The sequence below is a fragment of the Lampris incognitus genome, chromosome 1, assembly GCF_029633865.1.
Source record: "Lampris incognitus isolate fLamInc1 chromosome 1, fLamInc1.hap2, whole genome shotgun sequence".
Taxonomy (NCBI): Eukaryota; Metazoa; Chordata; class Actinopteri; order Lampriformes; family Lampridae; genus Lampris; species Lampris incognitus.
The window spans coordinates 110,764,736-110,787,235 of NC_079211.1; the positions used below are offsets into that span (position 1 = coordinate 110,764,736).

General features: G+C 45.0%; 1 protein-coding gene across 2 annotated transcripts in view; it reads right to left on the reverse strand.

Moving 5' to 3' along the window:
- Positions 1 to 1,511: 1,511 nt before the first annotated feature.
- The window catches only part of kremen1 (kringle containing transmembrane protein 1), a 100,587-nt gene continuing 79,598 nt past the window's right edge, over positions 1,512 to 22,500 (reverse strand). Inside the window, exons 5-9 of one of the 2 annotated variants that reach the window (XM_056287142.1) lie at positions 17,091 to 17,244; positions 15,878 to 16,210; positions 3,738 to 3,935; positions 3,113 to 3,197; positions 1,512 to 2,823 (exon numbers count right to left, since the gene is read on the reverse strand). In XM_056287142.1, the coding sequence (XP_056143117.1) occupies positions 2,664 to 2,823; positions 3,113 to 3,197; positions 3,738 to 3,935; positions 15,878 to 16,210; positions 17,091 to 17,244 (930 nt within the window). In that variant the 3' untranslated portion in view covers positions 1,512 to 2,663. Of the gene's footprint in view, positions 2,824 to 3,112; positions 3,198 to 3,695; positions 3,936 to 15,877; positions 16,211 to 17,090; positions 17,245 to 22,500 lie in introns of both variants that reach the window. The other variant, XM_056287134.1, reaches the window with a different exon arrangement.

Genomic DNA, 22,500 nt, shown 5'->3' on the forward strand with positions numbered 1-22,500 from the left:
AAGTATACCCCTCAAGTGCTCAGGTTGCTGCAAATGTCTGAAGCGGTCGAGGGTTCGACTCCCTTGGCGAGTGAACGCCAAAACAAATAAGTAGTTTCACCTCGCAAGTGGAAGCAAATCTAAGTGCGATGAAGTTTTTGGCCAAACGATTCGTCTCGACAGTGACTGGAGAGTTGTCGTGGTACCGAGCTGCAGGAACATGCTGGCGTGCAGCAGCAGTTGCTATGCCGATGGCCCACTGGTAAAGCGTGACCTCTCACCACCGATTTAAAACGCCCCCGCCACACCGTGCGGTGGGAGGTGTGCAGCCTGCCTGGCCGTGCATGCTCCCACAGCTCTCTGTCTATCCATCCATCCATTATCCGAACCGCTTAGCCTGCTGTCAGGGTCGCAGAGATGCTGGAGCCTATCCCAGCAGTCACTGGGCGGCAAGCAGGGAGACACCCTGGACAGGCCACCAGGCCATCACAGCCCCCCCCCACACACACACACACATACATACACACACACTTAGGGACAATTTAGTATGGCCGTGTCACCTGACCTACGTGTCTTTGGACTGTGGGAGGAAACCGGAGCACCCGGAGGAAACCCACACAGACATGGGGAGAACATGCAAACTCCACACAGAAAACGACCCGGGACAACCCCCAAGGTTGGTCTACCCTGGGGCTCGAACCCAGGACCTTCTTGCTGTGAGGCGACCGCGCTAACCACTGCTACACCGTGCCGCCCTCTCTGTCTAGTCTGTGTAAAGCACGCTGCTGACCATCAACCTTTGGGCATAAAATCCAAGTGACCAGATGAAGGTTTGCATCTGAGGTGTCCTGTGAACACAAGCCATTCAAGCGGTTTAAAGAAGAAAAATGAAAAAATAAAAACGCCCCCCCCTTTTATCTAAGTTACAGTAGAGTAAGACTGGAAAAAACCATTTCCATGGATCTCATCGCTGCGTTGCCGCAACACAAAACAATAAGTCGACATGAATGTCATGATTCCCATATCGAAATACACAAATTACCACCCTACTCTCCAGATTGTAGCCGAAAGAAAACTAAACGTGAACAACATGTTCAGTAAATGTTGGAGACTACCCATAAGAGTACCCTGACTTAAAGAAGGTTTCTTTTAAAGCCTTGTGTGCCGCTACACCAGCAGCCCTACGGTAAAATGCCAGGAGAATTTTGGGGGAAATTGGGGCATTCGAGACACGTAAAACATAAGGGATCCAGTCTGTAAGACACACAACTTCTTAACAAGAGCTCGAAGGTTTTCTCTATCTAATATTACTCGTCTGAGAGTGTGAGGTTGACATGTCATTACAGAACCAAAGATGCCGCCGTTTAAAAGAAGAACACAAATTTCCTCCGCAGGAAACTAGTCAAGTTGAAACAAACCGGTCTGAAGAAATCTTGAGAACAAGAGAGAGAAGATCCTCAAGGCACTTGAACACCAACAGACCGGAAAGACCCCCCCCCCCCACAAACACACACCCATTTCCCCAACGCTCCCTAAATGGCAGTTATCTACAAACGGCACTAACCAGCCCCTTCCCCTCAGCGTGCCCATGCTGCTCCTGTACTCCGCCTAACCACACACCAGCAGCTGAGTGTCGGAGGGTGTGCCTCAGTCTTTCCCTCGCTGATGTCTTTCTTCAGAGACGGTGATTCATTCTCAGTGTACCGTGATAAAGTCATCTCTGACTTATTCATGCCCCATTTTTCTTCCCTTTAGACGGTTGGATCGATTTTACATTAGGACACTGTTAGGAGAAGCAAGAACCACTCTGTGCACCGGACCAAAAGCTGGTCTGCAAAGTGAACGAAGCAGACCGCTCTTTGGATGGGAGGGTTCTGGATTAGGCTGCAAGAGTGCTGATCGTCAGTATGAGGCAGTTTATAAAAGTTGCTTACTGTTAAGTGTTACAATGTGTGTGTGTGTGTGTGTGTGTGTGTGTGTGCGCACGTGCGAGTGAGTGTATGTGGTACGTGTGACTTGTATGTGTCTGTCAAAGACTCCAATCGTCTTCTTCCCCCTCTTCTAAATAGTGATGAGGATTGGTCACCAGTTTATCTCTTGTGCCCCTGGAAGAGTCACACGACCCCCGGTTTACTGCCCCTGCTGGAGACGCCGTGGTTGGCCGTTTGGCGTACCCAGCTGTGAAGCACTCGGCAGCGGGGAGCTTGTTCTCTGGAAAGTGGTCTCTTGTAGATGCAAGTGCTTTTCCCTTCGATTTTCCTTTAGCAGTAGACTCCACTATTCATTCCACTATTTGTTCAAGTTCACCCTTCGTCAGTGACGAAGGGCAAACTTCAGGGTCCAAGTGAAGCCCCCATGCACATTAAAGTGTCCTCACGTCTTCCTCAGAGCTGTCAATTTTCCTACCCTCTTACCCTCCCCCCAACATCCCTCTCCTCTAATATGCCACAAATGCTGACGGCCCTGCCTGTCACCTCTCCTATAGTGCTGAGCTGCAGGGAGGGTCCGGCCATGTATCGGCCCAGGGGGCCCTTTTTAGTAGCAGTCACTCAGTCAGTCATTAGCTTGTTAGCTTAGCGCCCCAAAGAGTTTCATTGTCTGAGGGTCTGGCATCTGACGGCCCTGGAGCAGGGTAGCGCTGGGGTTGGTGGTGGTAGTGGTGATTGCGTTTGGGCGTGGTAGCCCTAGTTGCCCACCAGAGGGCTGAGGTCTCCGTGGTGGTTCTTGAGCTTCTTCTTGAAGAGGGAGATGGTGGAAGGCCTATAAAGGATGATCCAGGGCTCGGAGGACGCCGTGCTCTGGCTGCAGCTGTCGGAGCCGCTGACCGTCGGTATGCTGGGAGATCTGATAGAGAGAGATGGAGAGAGAGAGAGAGAATAAAAAGAGTAGGGGGTAAGGTGAGCATTATGGGCAGGGACATGATGAGCAAATATAAAGAGTAAGAAAGTAAGAAATCCACAAAAGAGAAAAAGTGACACAGAAAGAGAAATGAGAGGTGAGAAAAAAGCCTCCTCGCTGGCAGACTGTCTCATGCTGCTTTGCTGAATGCCTGATCCTAGTAACGTTGATGAATGCCTTGACCTTTGACCCTGAGTTAGACACACACACACACCTCCATCAGCATCATACTTACTTAACAGTGATGTGCAGCAGCAGCTTGGCAGCCATGGCTATGACCGTAAGCGTGAGGAGGGCTGACAGAGCATAGATGGTCCACACTATCAAAGAAACAAAAACACAACAGCAACTCGTCAGCTGTTGCATCAGCGCTAATGAAACAAACTGAAACGGGCCAAGAGGTTTAACAAGAGCAGAATGATTCAGGTTCTGCTGGCAAACCTTTATGTAACGTTCAGCCAGTATATTGTCTCGGGAGAATGATGCATTAGCCAACATCTGTTATCGTCTGTACCTATGAGTACAACAGAAAGCCTGTGGAGACGGGCTTCTCAGAGCAGGGAAAGGAAAATGTTTGCAAGGAAAAGAAAAGCACGAGACAGATCTGTCTATCCCGCAGATTTAATGAGAGGCCTGATTGTTTTCAGCCTGTACGCAGGGAACCATGCAGAAACTTCACTCGAGAAGTTAATGACCAAGCCCTTATTAATTGCATGTGCTATCAGTGGGATCATCAATTTAGCCTGGAAATCTCCCCAACATTTGGTAGAAGGTAGAAGCAGAGAGGTAAGGTAGATATAGCATAGGTGGGAACATACTAGTGCCGCGGCCGGTGGTCTTGCTGCGTCCAGCCCACTGACCTGGCATGTTGTGCTCCGGTTTACCGGGGCTGGACGTGATCACATAGAGGATCTGGGAGGAGCGCCCGTTGGAGGTGCCGTTGGATCTCTCGGTGACACCGCCAGCCACCCGGGGCCCTGCTGTGCTGGTGACCTCCACACCCTTATCCTCCTCCTCGTCTTCCTCCTCGGTGGTTCTGGTGTCTGGAGCTCTAAATGCTGGGGGGGGGGGGGACAAAAAAAAACCAAGTGTTGAAGTGGACCTTCCCGTTTGACAGATATGGCTCTTGCACCTTTAACGGTACACAGTACAGGTGTACTGTCAGTAGTTGGGAGCAAGCCATTTGTATAGTTGGGTTCAATATGCACTTTAAGAGACCTTGTTCTCGCTGATGACGTCATCCTAACATGGTAGTCTCGCGATTGCACAGTTTAGGCTGAAGGAGAGAGCGTGAGCATGGTGGAACATTATCGCTACATTCCAGCCCTTTGAGAGTGTTGTCGGTACGTTAATTTGAGATTAAGACCCATATTTAATCACGTTCGCAGACATTCTGAGTTTGGAAAACAGTTTTATATCTGACTGCATGGAGGTAAATTCTTGTATTTGCCGAAATTGGGCAGACACGTGAGTCGGCCAACACTTGAATTTTTGTGATTTATTATGTACATAATGCTTACCTTGTGTAGCCACAAGTGTAGCCATATGTTTATAATACTAACCTCAGCCTTTATCTGGTTTGTTGTTTCTCTTATGTGGATACAAGCTAATATTGTATTTAATGCTGTTTACACACACACACATATATATATATATATATATATATATATGTGTGTGTCTATGTTTACATATTATCATGTCTGTATTAATAACACACTAAACTCCAACATGTTTGATGCACATTTTATTCATGCACAGCTTGCATATATTCATTGTATTGTTTTTTCTCAGTTTTACTCTACCTCTAATTCATCATTCAACAAAGCCGAACTGAATGCCGTCTTCAACGTGTTTATTGGGGGGGGGGGGGGGTTATCTGCCTGTCGGCTTATGCAGGGTGCATGAGGGTGACAGAACAGTAAAATGACAGCTCCCAGGCAGACTTATCTACAGTAAACCAGACCAAGCAGACTGATCTACAGCGGACCAGACCAGGCAGACTGATCTACAGCGGACCAGACCAGGCAGACTTGATCTACAGTGGACCAGACCAGGCAGACCTGATCTACAGCAGACCAGACCAGGCAGACTAATCTACAGCGGACCAGACCAGGCAGACTGATCTACAGCGGACCAGACCGGCTCCACCGCTACATCGTCACCGCGCAGAGCAAGCTAACAACAACACAGCAGTCTATGGACAGGTCTACAGTACATCATGGAAGGAAAGAAAACGTCGTCTCACCATTCCTTTGTTACCAGATCTGTGTTTCATCTAAGCACTCTCATAGCTCTTTTAGTAGCACAGCTGCAGTTGAAGCCAGAGCCAAAGCTGAGGCAACTAAAGCTACAATACAGTTTGCTGAAAAAGAGATGGAGATGAAAATGGCAAAAACACATTTAGATGCAGAAAAGGCATGCTTAGATGCACGTTCAGATGTACTGGATGTTGAACGGTCAACAGCAATAGCCAAAGCTGATGCCTCTGCAGCTGCACTTGTAAATGACAGTGAGTCATGCTGTAAGTCCCACTGTGAGCTCAGAGTTCAGTCTTGACTGTTCACAACACATTAAAGAGTATGTTCAAGAACAAGCTAATATACAGGCTAAGCATTTAACACCAGTGCTACAGCACAGGGACCTTGCACCTTTAGAACACCCTTTGCAAAGTGGGCTGCCTATGGATAACATTCCTAGTGCCAAGGAGGACCTCTCTCATCAATGCACACCTAGTATTAAGCGAGAAGTAACTGACAATGGTGCAAACACTGTTAACCCCCAACAGACAGCGTTCACCTAAAAGTGAAGTGACGTATAACCTCTACTACAGCTGTAGTCGGCAACCAGATGATTGCAATTACCTACTTTCTCATACTCAGTTGTATGTAGAACCACAACTGTCAGCTTCTCAAGTCCAGCATGCTGACACACGTTCACATGCACAGCCTTCCTATGCTTTACCATCATCTTAGCCAAACATGCTAATAGAGGCGAGCATCAGAATATGTCTGTCTGTCAAGTTCATGGGTCGACATGAAATTGTTGCTACGGGTCTACTGCAGTTTGATGAGTGCCCCAAAATTACAGAGCATGGAAAGCATCATTCTTAAATGCAACCAGGAAACTCAGCCTGACTGCAAAGGAAGAGATGGAACTCTTAGTTAAGTGGTTAGGCTCACAGTCAGCAGCACAAGTGAAATGCAGAAGAGCTGTGCAAGTAAACAACTTAGGCAAAGGCCTCCAGATGATTTGGGAACGTCTCAACGAACGTTACAGAGCACCTGAGGTCATTGAGAACTCGCTGCTGGAAAGTGTTGACAGCTTCCCAAAAATTACTAATGAAGACTACCAGAAGCTCAGACCACTAGGAGACTTGCTAATGGAACTCCAAGCAGCAAAATCAGAGGGAGCCCTTTAAGGCCTAGTATACTTAGACACAGCTCAAGGTATAATCAGAATCAGATTTATTGATCATATAAGTTTGCACACACGTGGAATTTGACTCTGGTTTCGTGGCTCTCACAGTGTACTTAACATAGAGTAACAACACAACAATCCTCACAAGAACTGACTATATAGTACAGGTGAAAAAATATAAGAGGCAATAAAGTGCAGTGGTGCAGAGAATAGATAGATGTTGAAATAAATCTGATATAGATAGACATGACAGAACATATCAGTATTCATACAATGTACAGTATATAAAACATCGTTGGATGTATTTGACAATGTTAAGTGTTCATTTGAATGACAGCCCGCGGAAAAAAACTTGTTATATCTGGTTGTTTTGGGGTACAGTACTCTGTAGCATCTACTAGAGGGGAAGAGTTGGAACAGATTGTGACCAGGGTGTGATGGGTCTGCAGTGATGTTGCCTGCCCATTTCCTGACTCTGGAGATGTATAAGTCCTGAATGGAGGGCAGGTTGGCACCAATGATTTTCTCTGCAGACTTAACTGTCCATTGTAGTCTGTCCCTGTCCTGTTTGGTGTCTGATCCAAGCCAGACAGCGATGGATGTGCAGAGAACAGACTGGATTATTGCAGAGTAGAACTGAATCAGCAGTTCCTGAGGTAGGTTGAACTTCCTGAGCTGGTGGAGAAAGTACATCCTGCTGGGCCTTTTTGATGATTGTGTCTATGTTGGATGCCCACCTTAGGTCCTGGGAGATTATGGAACCCAGAAATCTGTAGGTTTTCACCACAGACACTGAGCTGTTGAGTATGGCGAGGGGGGAGAGGGCAATGTTGGGGGGCTCCTGCGGAAGTCCACTATGATCTCCACAGTTTTGAGCATGTTCAGCTCCAGGTTGTTATGGCCGTACCAGAGGGCCAGCTGTTCAACCTCCCGTCTGTATACAGACTCGTCACCATCCCGGATAAAGCCAATGATGGTTATGTCGTCTGCAAACTTCAGGAGTTTAACAGAAGGGTCTCTTGAGATGCAGTCATATGTGTAGAGGGAGAAGAGTAGAGGGGAGAGCACAGATCCCTGGGGGGTGCCAGTGCTGATTGTCTGGGTGCTGGATGTGATTTTTCTCCAGCCTTGCCTGCTACCTCCTGTCTGTCAGGAAGTTTTTAATCCACTGGCAAATGGGGGCTGGTTCAGTGCTCTCTATAAGAGGCATTGTGCAAAAGTTACCATTTAGCTTACAGGAAAAATGGGTGACACTGAGTTACACCTATAAAACACAACATGAGGTTTCTTTCCCTCCATTCTGTCCTTGTTGACTTTATTTGTCAGTAACCAAAGATGCACAATGACCCAAGCTGCTTCTTCTTACCCAGTGCTAATAACATTAAAACGGAAAGACATGCTTTCAAAACCACTAACAGAGCACCCATCTCAGTCCACAAGACAAAAGTTTCTCCAGACATCTCCCCAACAGATGACATGCTTAAGACAAAGATTGATCCAGCATCCACACCTGCAGACTACTGCAAGTCAGATCCCGGAGCATGATCTTGAAGCCTCAGTCTTGCTTGTAATGGGAAGGGACATCATAAAGATACATAAAGTGTGGAAGCAGATCAATGGACCACATGATGCCCCACCCCCCCCATGCCCAGAAACTAGATTTAGGGTGTGTTATAGTTGGTAATGTCTGCATTGGAAATGTTCACAAGCCAGACAAAGTTAATGTCTTCTTTAGAAATATTCTGAAGGGGGTCTGCGGTGGTGTAGTGGTCTAAGCATCGGCTTTGTGTCGATGCAGTTGCCCACTGGGGACGGGGGTTCGCGCCCTGGTCTTGTCAGATCCAACTATGGCCGGACTCGATGAAGCAGCAATAATTGGCAATGCTGTCTTCGGGAGGGGGGCGGAGTCAGCTTGTGTTTGTCACATGAATGTCGGAAAAGGCAGTGGTTCGGCCTGGAGTCGCCTTGTCACGAAAGTGGGGAGGCGTCTCCTTCGAGACTGCCGGCCGGAGAGATGCAGTTGGTGAACACATGCAGTACGAGGGTGGGAGTTTGAACTAAAAATAGGGATCGATTGGCCACTAAATTGGGAGAAAAAAGGGAAAATCTGAAAAAAAAGAAATATTCTGAAGAATGGTCAGCCGTCTCTCTTTGCAAACCATGTCCCAACCATTACAATGTGAAAGAGAAGTTCAACCATGTCAGCATTCCAGATTTCCACACAACTGTTCACATGCTGAAGTCACCTAAAGAGAAAAAGGGAGATCATGTTGGATTTGATATATTCAAGAGGACAAAGGTTGATGAGAAGTTGGCTCCTTCTGTTGAAGATGCCATCTTCCTTGATATTGCAGCGAATTCGGGGGGCAACCACAGGAACTGCTGCAGCCGGGACGCGAACCCATATCTCCCGCACTGCGGGAGACCTCGCCAACCGCTCGACTTGTCTACTTATCCATGCACGTTACACTACCCCCCTCCTTCGAGCTGGGACCTCAAGAGTGACACATTCACATTTCAAGTGTCCAGTGCGATAAAACCATTCACACATCATGGGATCCTATCAACGGTGTGCAGTTTGTACGACCCCCCTTGGCTTTGCCGCACCGGTTATCATACAAGGAAAGACCCTGCTTTGAGACCTCACAGCTGACACTTTTGACTGGGGAATACCATTGCCCACAGAGAAAGTGGAACAGTGGGCACAATGGAGAGACTTTCTCAAAGAACTTGAACACCTCCAAATCTTTAGGCCCTATATTCAAGCTTCTCTATTGACTACATAACGCAGAGGGCTTTGCATCTTCTCTGATGCTTCCATGGAGGCCATAGCTGCCATTGCCTAGCTGAGGATCTTGGATATAGATGGAAAACTACCATTCAGTCTTTGGGGTTTGAGATTTCTTTTCTTCCACTCCAGTTCAGTATTAAATGATGCCTGCAACTAATTCTTGTTTCAATGGGCCTGCACTAATCAAATGAGCAGGTTTGGTTACATAAAACAATAGAACCATTGTGTCAAGTCAATTAATCATGTTTTCTCTAAATACAATGTCAGAATATTTATATAGGAACTATACAGGGGGCTGTAAGGGTGACAGACCACAGAAGACCCAGTAGAGACAGTACCATTGGGATTTAACCGTAGGCCAGTTGGTGTATACTACACGTGGCACCGTAATTCAGTACCCTTTTTTCATGACTGACAACATATCTGATACTATCCAAATTGTCCTTACATGGAAAATCCCACCCATCTGGTTCCGGTTGTACTTTAAAAAGAAATGCAAGACTGTCTCCAAATACCACTTGACCCGTGCTGGTTCAACTCTTGACACAATCGGTGGCTAGGATGTTAAAACCAGTGAGGATGTTTCACACAATAACTCAACCTGACTGTGATGTTCCCAGATTTTCCCACATGTTCCCCATTTGGAGTCCAAATGCCGCTCTTCAAATCCCCGGATCAGCCGAGACATTCCTCCATTCTCATCTGAGAGCGTTTATCAAGAAGTGACTATCTGACTGCTCTAGCGTGAGTCATGTTTGGTTCTTTGATTCGACACTCAGCCTCATGAACGGAAAGCTCCTCTGCCTTTCCTCTGACCCTGTCTTTCTGTTCTTTTCTGTCTATCCCACAGGGTAAAAGGCAACAAACACCAAATTTCTTACAAGGTGCACATTCATTGAAAATGATTATAGAAGAAAACATCGCACGCACTAGTCCTGGATGCAATGGTGTTTTATAGACTAGCTGTCTATCTATCTATATCTACCACTCTTCTTAAAACCTCAGTCTTTTCCCTTTCCCTCTCTAAATCTCCTTATCTAACCAGGAAGAACAAACCTTTATTTTATTTTATTTTTTACAATGTGACCTTTTCTTATTACATTGCTAAGACTTTTGACTCCCAAACCTCTTTCTGGGCTACATGCTGCCATGTATGACACTTGGAATTGTGGGTGAACAGGAAGTTGTCTGCCCATCCAAAAAAGGCCAGGTTTTGACCTTTCTATATTGTTTTTTAGTGCAACACCAGCAGCCGAGTGAAATTACAAATGGACGGACAGAGAGAGGGAGCAGTATAGCGACAGATTGTGTTTTCTTGTAGCTGCTGCTGAATGTCAGCTACAGTGAATTATCTCAGGGTTTGTTTTGCCTGTGTCTGCTGAAATCGGTCAAATAAAACAGGGTGAAATTGGGAGCCTTTTTATTTTGGTATTGCAGCAGCTAAGTGGCACAGTTCTTTTAACTTGTTAGGTTTTGTTGTTGAAATGTGGGCTCTTCTATTTTGGGACAAACAGTGTAAGAAACAGGAACACACAATCTGTTATTTATGCCCTGTAGGAACATTCTGTATTTTCCAATGACAACCATCAGACCAAAACAGTTCATCTGCCAAGGAAGTCATGGTTTTGCCCGTCTGTCAACATATCTCAAAAATGGATGGATGATGTCAGAATTCAGTTGATAATACTGATTAACACTTCCGTAACACTGGCGGAGGTTTGAGCACTCTTACTCGTGTTCTTCTTTTTAGCTTTTATTTCACCCAGTGGAGATAAAACGTTTAATTTTCATCTTGAGAAGACTGTGAAATGCTCATTTTTTTTCTCCGAAAAACAGTTCCTAAGTGATATCACTGGAGTACATTCATGTGTGTGCACGACAAGCAAGCTCTCGACAGGAACAACCCACACTATCGTAACATTTTGCACACGGGTGGAAGAAATAAGTCAAACTGCTGCACTGAACACATTTGGGAGACAACAGCGGAAAGGTCTGCACAGGTATCATGGCTTGATGAACAAGTTCCTGGAAAAACAGCATTTAAATATGCAGACTCTGTCTTGGGGCTGTGAGAAATCAGCTCGTAAATGAATAGGGAAAATGAGGGCCTGCCAGGGCTGCGATATCTGCCTCGCCAATGATAAAATACATCAGTCTGTTCAATTTAACAATGGTGAGGAACCCAGGATGCAATGCAAAAATCTCTTGCCATATAGAGCCAGGAAGTAATGCATGCCCACACCTGATGATGTAAATGTGGCTCTCATGTTGATGGCAGGGTTTGGTATTGCTGGGATCCTGCCTGCTTGTTGCTACCACCCGACAAGGGAAGAAGGGAAGCGTTGCTTGAAATTACAGCCCGACTTTTTTTTTTATAAAAAAAATGTTGCATTATGCTAGATGAATTGCCATGAAGAGCCATGGGTATTGCAGGTTTTCATTCCAACTAAATGAAATACCAAACAGATTTCTCTATCAACACATCCTCGGAGATCAAACTAATGAGTAAAAATGCCAGTGTAGTGTTACTTTGGAATGAAAACCTGCATACTCGTGGCCATTTATGATACACTTTATTTTGCAACAACTTGAAAACCCGAAGGCCTATGCCAGACTGCAGTTTGTAGACGTTGGCTCTGCTTTTAATAACCTGTAGCCACACATCCTTCTCAGTAAGCTCAGACAGATGTCTATTAACCCATATATCATCAGGCGGTATCACTCCTTTTTGATCAACAGGACCCGGCAGGTCCCAGTCAACCAGACATCATCTGAGTCTAAAGTCATTAATGCAGGCATTCCTCAAGGATGTGTGAGTCCTCACACTATGGTTTCATTATATACAAATGACTGTAACAGCAGTCATCCCAGCACTTTTGTTGTCACATTTTCTGACACCACCGCCATCTTGGGACTTATGGATACCGACACTGGCATCTTTGGCTTTAGTTCAGAGGTTGAAAAGTTTGTACAATAGTGTGATGACCGTCATCTCATTGTAAACACTAAGAAAACAGAAGAAATTAGATTTGATCCAGGACATCTGGGGAATCCTTCTCCACTACTGATCCACAACACTTGTCTTACCCAGGTTCATTCTTACACATACTTGGGTGTACATACTGACTGTAATCTGTCTTGTATGTCCATGCAAATTCTTTATGCACTAGGATCCAACAGCGACTCTACTCTTCACGCAGACCCAGGGTGTTTGGGGTTGGACAGAGGGTAATAATTTTATCTTATTATGCTATGATAGAGAGTATTTCACGTTGCAGAATTACAGCTTCGTTTGGTAACATATCAGTTAAGTTAAAATCTACTATTATTACTTTTGGCTGCTCCCGCTAGGGGGCGCCACATTGCATCATCTGTTTCCATCTCTTCTTCTCCTCTGCATCTTCTGTCACACCAGCCACCTGCATATCCTCCCTCACCACATCCATAAACCTCTTTGGCCTTCCTCTTTTCCTCTTCCCTGGCAGCTCCATATTCAGCATCCTTCTCCCAATATACCCAGCATCTCTCCTCCACGCATGTCCAAGCCATCTCAATCTTGTCTCTCTTGCTTTGTCTCCAAACCGTCCAACCTGAGCTGTCCCTCTAATATACTCGTTCCTAATCCTGTCCTTCTTCATCACTCCCAGTGAAGATCTTAGCATCTTCAACTCTGCCACCTCCAGCTCCACCTCCTGTGTCTTTTCGTCAGTGCCACTGTCTCCAAACCATATAACATAGCTGGTCTCACAACCATCTTGTAAACCTTCCCTTTAACTCTTGCCAGTACCCTTCTGTCGCAAACCACTCCTGACACGCTTCTCCACCCACTCCACCCTACCTGCACTCTCTTCTTCACCTCTCTTCTGCACTCCCCGTTACTTTGGACAATTGACCCCAAGTATTTAAACTCATCCGCCTTCGTCACCTCTACTCCTTGCATCCCCACCATTCCACTGGTTTCCCTCTCCTTCACACATAGGTATTCTGTATCAGTCAAGTTAAAATCACATAACAGAATTTCAGCTTTGTTTAGTAACATATCAGTTAACATCACAAATAAATAGACTGGTCCACACAGCAATGAAAGTGATGGGGGTGAGGGAGCATCCTTCCCTCCAAATGCTCTTGAGATGACAATAGCTAAACAGGCTGGAAAAATTACCACTGACCCCTCCTGTGTTCTGTATTTGGAATACGAACCATTTCCATCTGGCAGATGCTACAGGGCTCCAGTTAAATACAGGAGAAGATACCTGAACAGATATAAAAACTCTTTCATCCCTCTATCAGTGACTCTCCTAAGCTCAGGACATAAGGGGTGTGTGAAATGAGGGGCTGTGTTGCACGTATTTGAATGCACTTTATGTCTGCATTTGTCTGCGCTATGCACTTTGTCTTTTACTGCACTATCCATAGGGACAAATAAAGTAATCTTCGACCTACAGTACAGCGTAGGAGACCACTGATCTAATGTGTCTTTGTAAGGGGACATTTTGATCTAAGCAGAATCCAAACAGAATTTAGTCTGTGTCTTAGTCTGTGTGAATTCAGAAAAGCACAATGTGGGCTTTCTCTCTTGCTGCAAGGCCGGTAATTTTGAGAAACCAACTTCTCAAAGGGGAAAATTCACTGATTTTCAACCTTATCTCTGTCTATCTGCAACGGAGCTAGCACATGAACAAACGCCCACAGTTGTTCCTGATTCTTCCTGCATCTCTGGAGGCAGTGGAACAGTTTTTTCTCACCACCAAGTGACATGTCATGATGTCAGTTGGCGGACAGGAAAAGTACATACAGCCTAGAAGCGTTTCTAATCCTTTAACTCAAAAACACCCTTCAAAAAACACATCCTCATTCAAAAATCACATCCTCATCACCCTTCAAAAACCACATCCTCATCTCGGCTGAGCTGTTTCCAATGGTGTAAAATGACGTCCCTCAACACTAGTGCAGAGGACTTTATGGATGACGATGCCATCACAGGGCCGACATACACACACATTCACACCTAGGGACAATTTAGTATGGCCGATTCACCTGACCTACATGTCTTTGGACTGTGGGAGGAAGCTGGAGCACCCGGGGGAAACCCACGCAGACACGGGGAGAACATGCAAACTCCACACAGAGGACGACGACCCCCCAAGGTTGGACTACTCCAGGGCTCGAACCCAGGACCTTCTTGCTGCGTGGCGACCGCGATAACCACTGCGCCACCATGCCGTCCAACTGACGTCATATTTTGCAAAAAGTATCAGAACTCGAAAGGTTCGAATGGTTCAATACATTTACAATATATCAACTCGAAGGAACCGATTCTGTGAAAAGAATGGGTCCGCCCATCTCTACTGCAACAAGCTCGCCGCACTGATTTCATTTCAACAATCAAGGCTACACTTGGTATTGGTAAATAAACTCACGTGGCCACTGTCACTCAAGTCGATGATGACCAATGATCTAAGGCTTTATGCAAGGTATTTATAATTAATTTTGGTGCATGATGCTACACACACTACTTTGTTATTTGAATAATGTTTTGTTCACATGTGTTACACTCAACTCTTTTATCTGATAATTGATTTTAATGCTACTATGTTGCTACAGATGCTATTTTGTTTATTCTAACTTTGTAGTATGTCATGATAATGTGACATTGTTTTGTAAATAAAGTTTTCAGATTTGGGAATTTATCGGTTTAATTTTCAAATTCATTTTCAACACATACACAAATATAGCCATAATTATAACTATACATAACACTAAACACAAGTTTAACACTACAACTTGTTGAAAATTTTTTTTATTGGGACTCACTCAAATGTCCACCCGTGGGGTCCCGGGGACTCACTACATTGAAAGCCTATTTACATCACCGAGTCTTGTTTGTGTCAAACCAACCAGTATTACAAATCCAAAGTATAATACAAATATTTCTGTTACATTTGTAATTCTAAGTGCTTCTGTTATTTTGTCTCGCAATAAAGCACTTCAAACCGTGTGTATCGGCATATTGGATTCCCAAGAATATCGGAATTGCGGAAGGGCGCAGGGCTTATTTCTCTACATAGAAGGAGGCAACCCTAGGACAGACATACATACATACATACAGACAGAGACTCCGCCCATATTAGATAGCTAGGTAGCCGATGGTCATAATAACATAAGCTAACGTTGCATCTCGTAGCGCTAACTTGAATGCAATAGCGAATGTCAACAAATTCATTTGTTGATACATAACTTAGCCAGCTGACTAGCAAAAAAAATGATAGGCTACATTATTTCTTGCTGCTGGAAGCACCTTGCACTTTTTGTGATATTGGGCTACACAAATAAAATTGACTTGACTGTGAGTTTGGGTTAATCTAAATTCTGACACCAAGATTTTCATTTTTATCACAAATGTATATCGGTTCCAAATATCCATTATCGGTCTCATTGATTACTCATAATCGGTATCGACCCTGAAAAAAAAAAAACATATCGGTGGACTCCTACTACTGACTGCCGCCACCAGTCTGAAGTGCATCAGTGTGTATTCTACCGCTTTCCTTCAACTTATTCTGTGAAGGAGCAGTGAATTCTCCGTTGTAATGGCTGTTGAGGCTCATGGGTACTGTAGTTTTTAAACCGTCGTAACTGGTGGACATGAAATAACCTGAGAGTATCGCTCAATCATTCAGGAGACCCTGTTTCTGTGTTTAGTATTCAATAAAAGTCAAAGGAATGGGAAAAACTCTTCCAGGAACCAGCAGCTACGGCCACTTCTCTACTCCACAGCCTGTGAACTCCTACCTTGGTAGAGCATGGCGAATCCCTGGGCCTGGTTGGTGCGGTCCGAGTAGAAGTACAGAATGACGAAGTCTCCTGTGATGTTGACCAGCTCCCGCGGTGGGCTACGCCCGTCAAAGCGCACAACCACCTGGTTGGTGTAGCCGTCCAGCAGCTCCACCATGTCCGTCTGGTCGGAGATGTCGAAGAAGGTGAAGTTGAAGAGGATGGCAGAGGAGCCAGGCACCTGGATGGTCCAGTAGCACACACGGCCGGACCCGTATTTGTCAGGGAATTCAGGGGAGTAGATCACCCCCGATGGAGATGTGTAGTTTCCCCCGCAGGCCCCCACTCGGGCTGGGAGAGAGGGCACAAGAAAGAGGAGAAAATGATCAGTTATATAGTATGTGCTCTGTCTGCAAGCAGGGAGAATCAAAAATAAATCTGTGAAAGGCTTTGTAGCTATTGTGTATGGCTGTACGGTAAACTGTAAATAACGAATTAGATAAATCTTTTTTGTTTTTTCTTTTCAGGTTGTACTTTTTTATAACTCATCATAAATTCGGTTAAATCTGACATAACTAGAGATGCACCGATATTACTTTTTCACAGCCGATATGGATTCCGAGTATGAATCCTTAAGCATCGGCTGATACCAATTAACGATCTGATCCATTACTTTTACTCAACAGTGTAGATCTGGACAATTAGTTTGGGGTCAATGGGCAAAATAATTGAAACAGAATTATTTTTTTCCACCATTAAAGAAATACAGGCCTCCATGTGCCAAAAATGCAGTATATCAAGCCATTTTGCTTTTATTTATGACATGTATCCGATGGTCCTGTGATGGCCTGCCCAGGGTGTCTTCCCGCCTGCTGCCCAATGACTGCTGGGATAGACTCCAGCATCCCCGCGACCCTGAGAGCAGGATAAGCAGTTTGGATAATGGATGGATGTATCTGATGGTATCAGAGTTTATTCTCAGGTAAAATCTCCAATACAGATACTCCAATATGGCTTGGTATCACCCAATATCCAATGCCAATCAGTACATCTCTTGATGGCACTAAACCTGGGAACTTATACCATCGATAAAATCGCCCTTTGTCAATTAGGTCTGATGACTCAAAAGCTGTCTACTAATGTTTGAAAGCTGCACACACTCAGGATTTGGAAACTACATGCAAAACTTCATTTGGGACCCAGATAAGAGCAAACGGCGGTCCACACTCACTATCGAAGATGATGACCCATCCGTCTCCGCCGCAGGGCTGGGTGTGGTCACCGAAGCACACGTGGTTGCACTCCATGCTGGGCGCCTCGCCGTGCTCGTGCGTGTCCAGTTCATTGCCACAGAAACACGCATAGCCCGACTCCATCCCGGCCAGCTGCAGGACACAGAGGGCAAATATGCAAATAATTGCCTCGGCATTTCAAAACAAACTTGCTGCTTCTCGAAGTGCCATCTCACAAAGAGACATTTGTCATGGATACTGGGGAGTGAAAATATTGGGGAAGTCAGTCAGAGGAAACTTGATTCTTTGGAAAGAACTGCTTCCTACTGGTTCTCTATTTTGCTGAGTAGAAACAGAAGTGAAATTGTGGTATGATTTGGTATAATACTAAAGAACGATATTACATAATTTTACATAATTATGCTACAACTTGGACATATGACATGATATTATAGTTTTTTCATAAAATATCTACATGTTGACACTTAACACATGGTTCAATACAGAAGCTTTCTTTTCTTTACACAACTTCCCAAAGGGACATCGACAGTATTACAACCTATGCCTGTCTCTCTTGTGATTACAAGATGTTGCGGTTGAGAAAATGGGAAACCACAACAACATCTCTTACTTACAGCTATTTAGAGACCCACTTGTGCTTTTTGTGAATAACAAAGCTAAGAGAAACTGGTTATCTCCCCTAACATCAAAACAACTGCCCACTGACGGCGTCGCAGAAGGAATTTGAAAAGTCCAAACCATCACGCAGTTCGACCTTGCCACCATTGGCCCATTCTGATCAAAAGCGCTATTGTCCCCATTCAAAAGGACACCATTGTGAAATATTTCTGCCCCTAAATGAATTCACACAACTGAAGGTACTGCATCATTTCCCACTCTCCGCGTTTTCTCATGGAAAAGGAATTTATGGAGGCCCGACTAAGCCAACATGTGTCGAAGCGACTTCCTCACTGTACTATTCAGTCTCATGAAGACATTTCCAAGGACACCGTTGCAAAATCTTCATGTGGGGTAAATAATCACTTGTGGGGGGCGTGAGTGTGTGTGTGATGAATAAAGGTTGGGTGGGGGGTGGGCTTCTGAATCCCTCTCCAAATCATCAGAAATGCTCTTTGTCAACAAGTCACAAGGGACGTGTGGTTCAGAGCAAAGACATTTCAAATGCCCATTAGGGACGATGACAATGCCAAGGGTAGGCAGATGATGCCAATCCGCTGACACATCCGTAACATCTGCCGAGCAGGGAGGGGAGGGGAGGGGCTCTCGTTGTCAGTTGTTTTGTCATTGCAGTCTGTGGGGTGGGGGTGGGGGGGATGGGAGATCTCACCTGGATCTGGTGAGACAGAAAGAGAACACCTGGCAATGTTTATAGCTGGGATGGCAGATCCAGAGATCGGCACGGGATGATGTGTGTAAGTGTGTGTGTGTATGTGTGTGCGTGTGTGGGTGGGTGGGGTGGGGTGGGGGACCGAGAAACTGAGGAGGAGGTGCCCATGAGACTAATAATTGTTAATTTCCAGCTGTCCGCATCGATTGCCACGGCGGTATGTCATCTGAAACTTGGGCTGCTTTGAAACGGGAAATGTGTATGCTGAACGAAGGTTGAGGAAGTGCGGGGTCAGGGGTGGGGGTGTGCAACTGCACTAAGCCGTGTGTTCATCACCAGAATATGATCCATAAAAGCAGACAATTTGAACTGCGCCACAGATTCTGAATTACCAGCGTTTAGCAGTGATACGCTGCTCAGTAACATGCAACAACAACTACTGCTGCTGCTGGTCTTCCAGCATCGAGCAGGGAAACAAACTGGCTGTTTCCACCTCTGCACTAACCTCACCGTTATCAACCACAATTACATGCTTTATCCTCTGATCCATACCTGGCATAACATGTTCTCTCCCTTTATCTGTTTATGCAGGTATGCAGTGAGAAAGCCCAACTACATATGTGCAAGCACCGATAAAAAAAAAAACCCACATGGGCTCAGGCGCACATCTGTGCTGCATGTCATGTTTTCTTCTTCTCTCTATGATCTACGTATCTAATATGCGATAAGAGATAATAAATAACAGATCCTTTTCCAATGCTAGAAATAGCCATTGCACAATGGCTGCAATGCACATGGCCATACAGGGATGCACATTGTCAGCAGCAATGCTCAGGTGCGCTGTGGTTTTCGAACCGTCACACCATCAGTTGGTATTACAGGAGTTACCGGCGATTTTAATTTAGAATCCTTTTTATAATATTTGTTCAAACTCTTTCTACATCCCGGCAGCTACCAATTTAGTAGATGCAAAGAAAAATAATCTAGTCTCTGTGACCGCTCTAGTCACTGTAAACAGACATAAAAAGTTTTCTTTGTACCGCCGCTCCTTATCAGCCAGTCAAGCCGGCATCTCCATCGGCTCCTACTTGCTGTCAATCAGTTTGCATGCTCAAGAGGCTCTTAGGCAGAAGTGAGGGGGCGGGTTGTTTTGCAGTATGTTTTCAAAGTACAGCTAGCTGTTGCTAACTTCTGCCCAGGATCGCTTACCGCCACTTTAAGGGGTCTGATGTGTTCGAAGAAAATATTCCCTACACCACCACCACCAGCCCATACCGTTGACACAAGGTGGGATGGATTAATGGATTCATGCTGTTTACGCCACATCCTGACTCTTAACATAATAATGTTAGGCATGTTGAAGCAGAAATTAAGGTTTGTAAGACCAGGCGATGTTATTCCTATCTTCAATCATCCAGTGCTTGTGATTCGGTGCCTACTGCAGCCTAATCTCCCGGTTCTGCGTCTGCGTCTGAGTTTGTGTTTTTGTTTGATCGCTGGAAGAGCTGGCGCTGGATCGGCTGGGAGAGCTTCCTGGAGCTGCACCCGAAGTGGAAACACCGAGGGTGGTTTGACAGGTCGCGGAAGCGGGGCAGGCTAAACTAACAGCTAGCCCATGCAGACCAGCAGTTCCGATAACATCGAGGGCGGTCTGGTGGTGGCCTCGCCTAGCGTTGACTGTGTTTTTGTGTGTCGTCGTTTAGAGTGTGGGGAGGTGTGTTGAAGGTGTCTGGCAGGGAGAGCTGGTGTGGATCAGCTGGGGGAGCCTGGAATGCTGCGCCCGGTTGGCCTAAGGACCATGGCCCTGCCTGGAACTGCGCCTGAGGAGGAAACACTGAGGGCGGTCTGACAGGATGCAGACACGGGGCAGGCTAAGCTAACTGCTAGCCCATGTAGACCATACCGTTCTGACAGTCATCCTGACGTTCGCTCTCTTGGACAGTGAATTTTTTCTTTTTTGTTTTGACGTGTTGAATATATATGTTTTTGTATTTTTTTTTTTTGTAGTTTGGATATATGTGTTCTTGTAGTTTGGATGTGCATTTTTGTCTTTGTGTTGCACTGCTGTGAGCTCGGGGAAACGACATTTCATTTCATTTGATATGCGCAGGTGCATGGAATGAAATGACAAATAAATGTTCCTGATTCTTAACTGACAGGAGAGGGTACTAGAGTGGTGTTTTGCTGTATTACATCTGCTTCTTCAAGGTCCAACGTGTTGGGCATTCAGACGCCCTTTTGCATACCACTATTGAAGAGAGTAATTATATGTGCATAGTGCATATGCGTGTGTACAGAGCATTTGTTGGCTTCCTGTCGGCTTGAATGAGTCAGGCCATTCTCCTCTGACCTCTCTCATTAATAAGGTGTTTCTTCCCCACAGACCTGCCGCACACTGGACGTTTCTCACACCTTTCTCTGTAACCTCCACAGACATGAAGTAGTGCATGAAAATCGCAGGAGGCCAGCAGTTTGTGAGACGCCTGAACGATCAAGTCTGATGCCGACAATCGTCCCACGGTCAAAGTGCTAAGATCACACAGCATCCTAATGTCTGGTCGATCCAACACCTGACTCTCTCGATGGTGTGCATGCTTTACATATTGAATTGCAGCCACATGATTTACTCAACTGTGTAATCCCAGGGGTGCAAAGGGTGTGGCTGTACCTGGCCCACGTATGGACACAGCCTGGGTGGGCCCGCTGTCCTCGCACTGGGCCAAAATAAGCTTTTGATATTGTCACATACAAACAGCTAGAAATTCCAAGCATAACCACTTCCCAACATACCCTTTATGTTTATCAGGTGAATATCCCCTATATTTATCATGTGAATATCCCGTTTATCATGTGAATATCCCCTATGTTTATCATGTGAATATCCCGTTTATCATGTGAATATCCCCTATGTTTATCATGTCAATATCCCCTATGTTTATCATGTGAATATCCCCTACGTTTATCATGTAAATATCCCCTATCTTTATCATGTGAGTATAACGTGTTTATCATGTAAATATTTCCTACGTTTATCATGTAAATATCCCCTATGTTTATCATGTGAGTATCCCCTATGTTTATCATGTGAATATCCCCTATGTTTATCATGTGAGTATCCCCTATGTTTATCATGTGAATATCCCCTACGTTTATCATGTAAATATCCCCTACGTTTATCATGTGAATATCCCCTACGTTTATCATGTGAATATCCCCTATGTTTATCATGTGAGTATCCCCTATGTTTATCATGTAAATATCCCCTATGTTTATCATGTGAATATCCCCTCTGTTTATCATGTGAGTATCCCCTGTTTATCATGTTAATATCCCCCCATGTTTATCATGTGAATATCCCCTACGTTTATCATGTAAATATCCCCTACGTTTATCATGTGAATATCCCCTCCGTTTATCATGTGAATATCCCCCACGTTTATCATGTAAATATCCCATACGTTTATCATGTGAATATCCCCTATGTTTATCATGTGAATATCCCCTCTGTTTATCATGTGAGTATCCCGTTTATCATGTAAATATCTCCCCATGTTTATCATGTGAATATCCCCTATGTTTATCATGTAAATATCCCCTATGTTTATCATGTGAATATCCCGTTTATCATGTGAATATCCCCTATGTTTATCATGTAAATATCCCCTATGTTTATCATGTGAATATCCCCTCTGTTTATCATGTGAGTATCCCGTTTATCATGTAAATATCCCCTATGTTTATCATGTGAATATCCCCTACGTTTATCATGTAAATATCCGCTATGTTTATCATGTGAGTATCCCGTGTTTATCATGTAAATATTTCCTACGTTTATCATGTAAATATCCAACCCAGCCACTGAGGATGCACAAGCCAGTGCATCCTTAGTGCTGGTCCCAAGCCCGGACAAATGGGGAGGGTTGCGTCAGGAAGGGCATCCGGCGTAAAATCTTTGCCAAATCAAATATGTGGATCATAAATAAGACTTACATACCGGATCGGTTGAGGCCCGGGTTACCAACGACCGCCACCGGTACTGTTAACCAGCAGGGTGTCGGTGG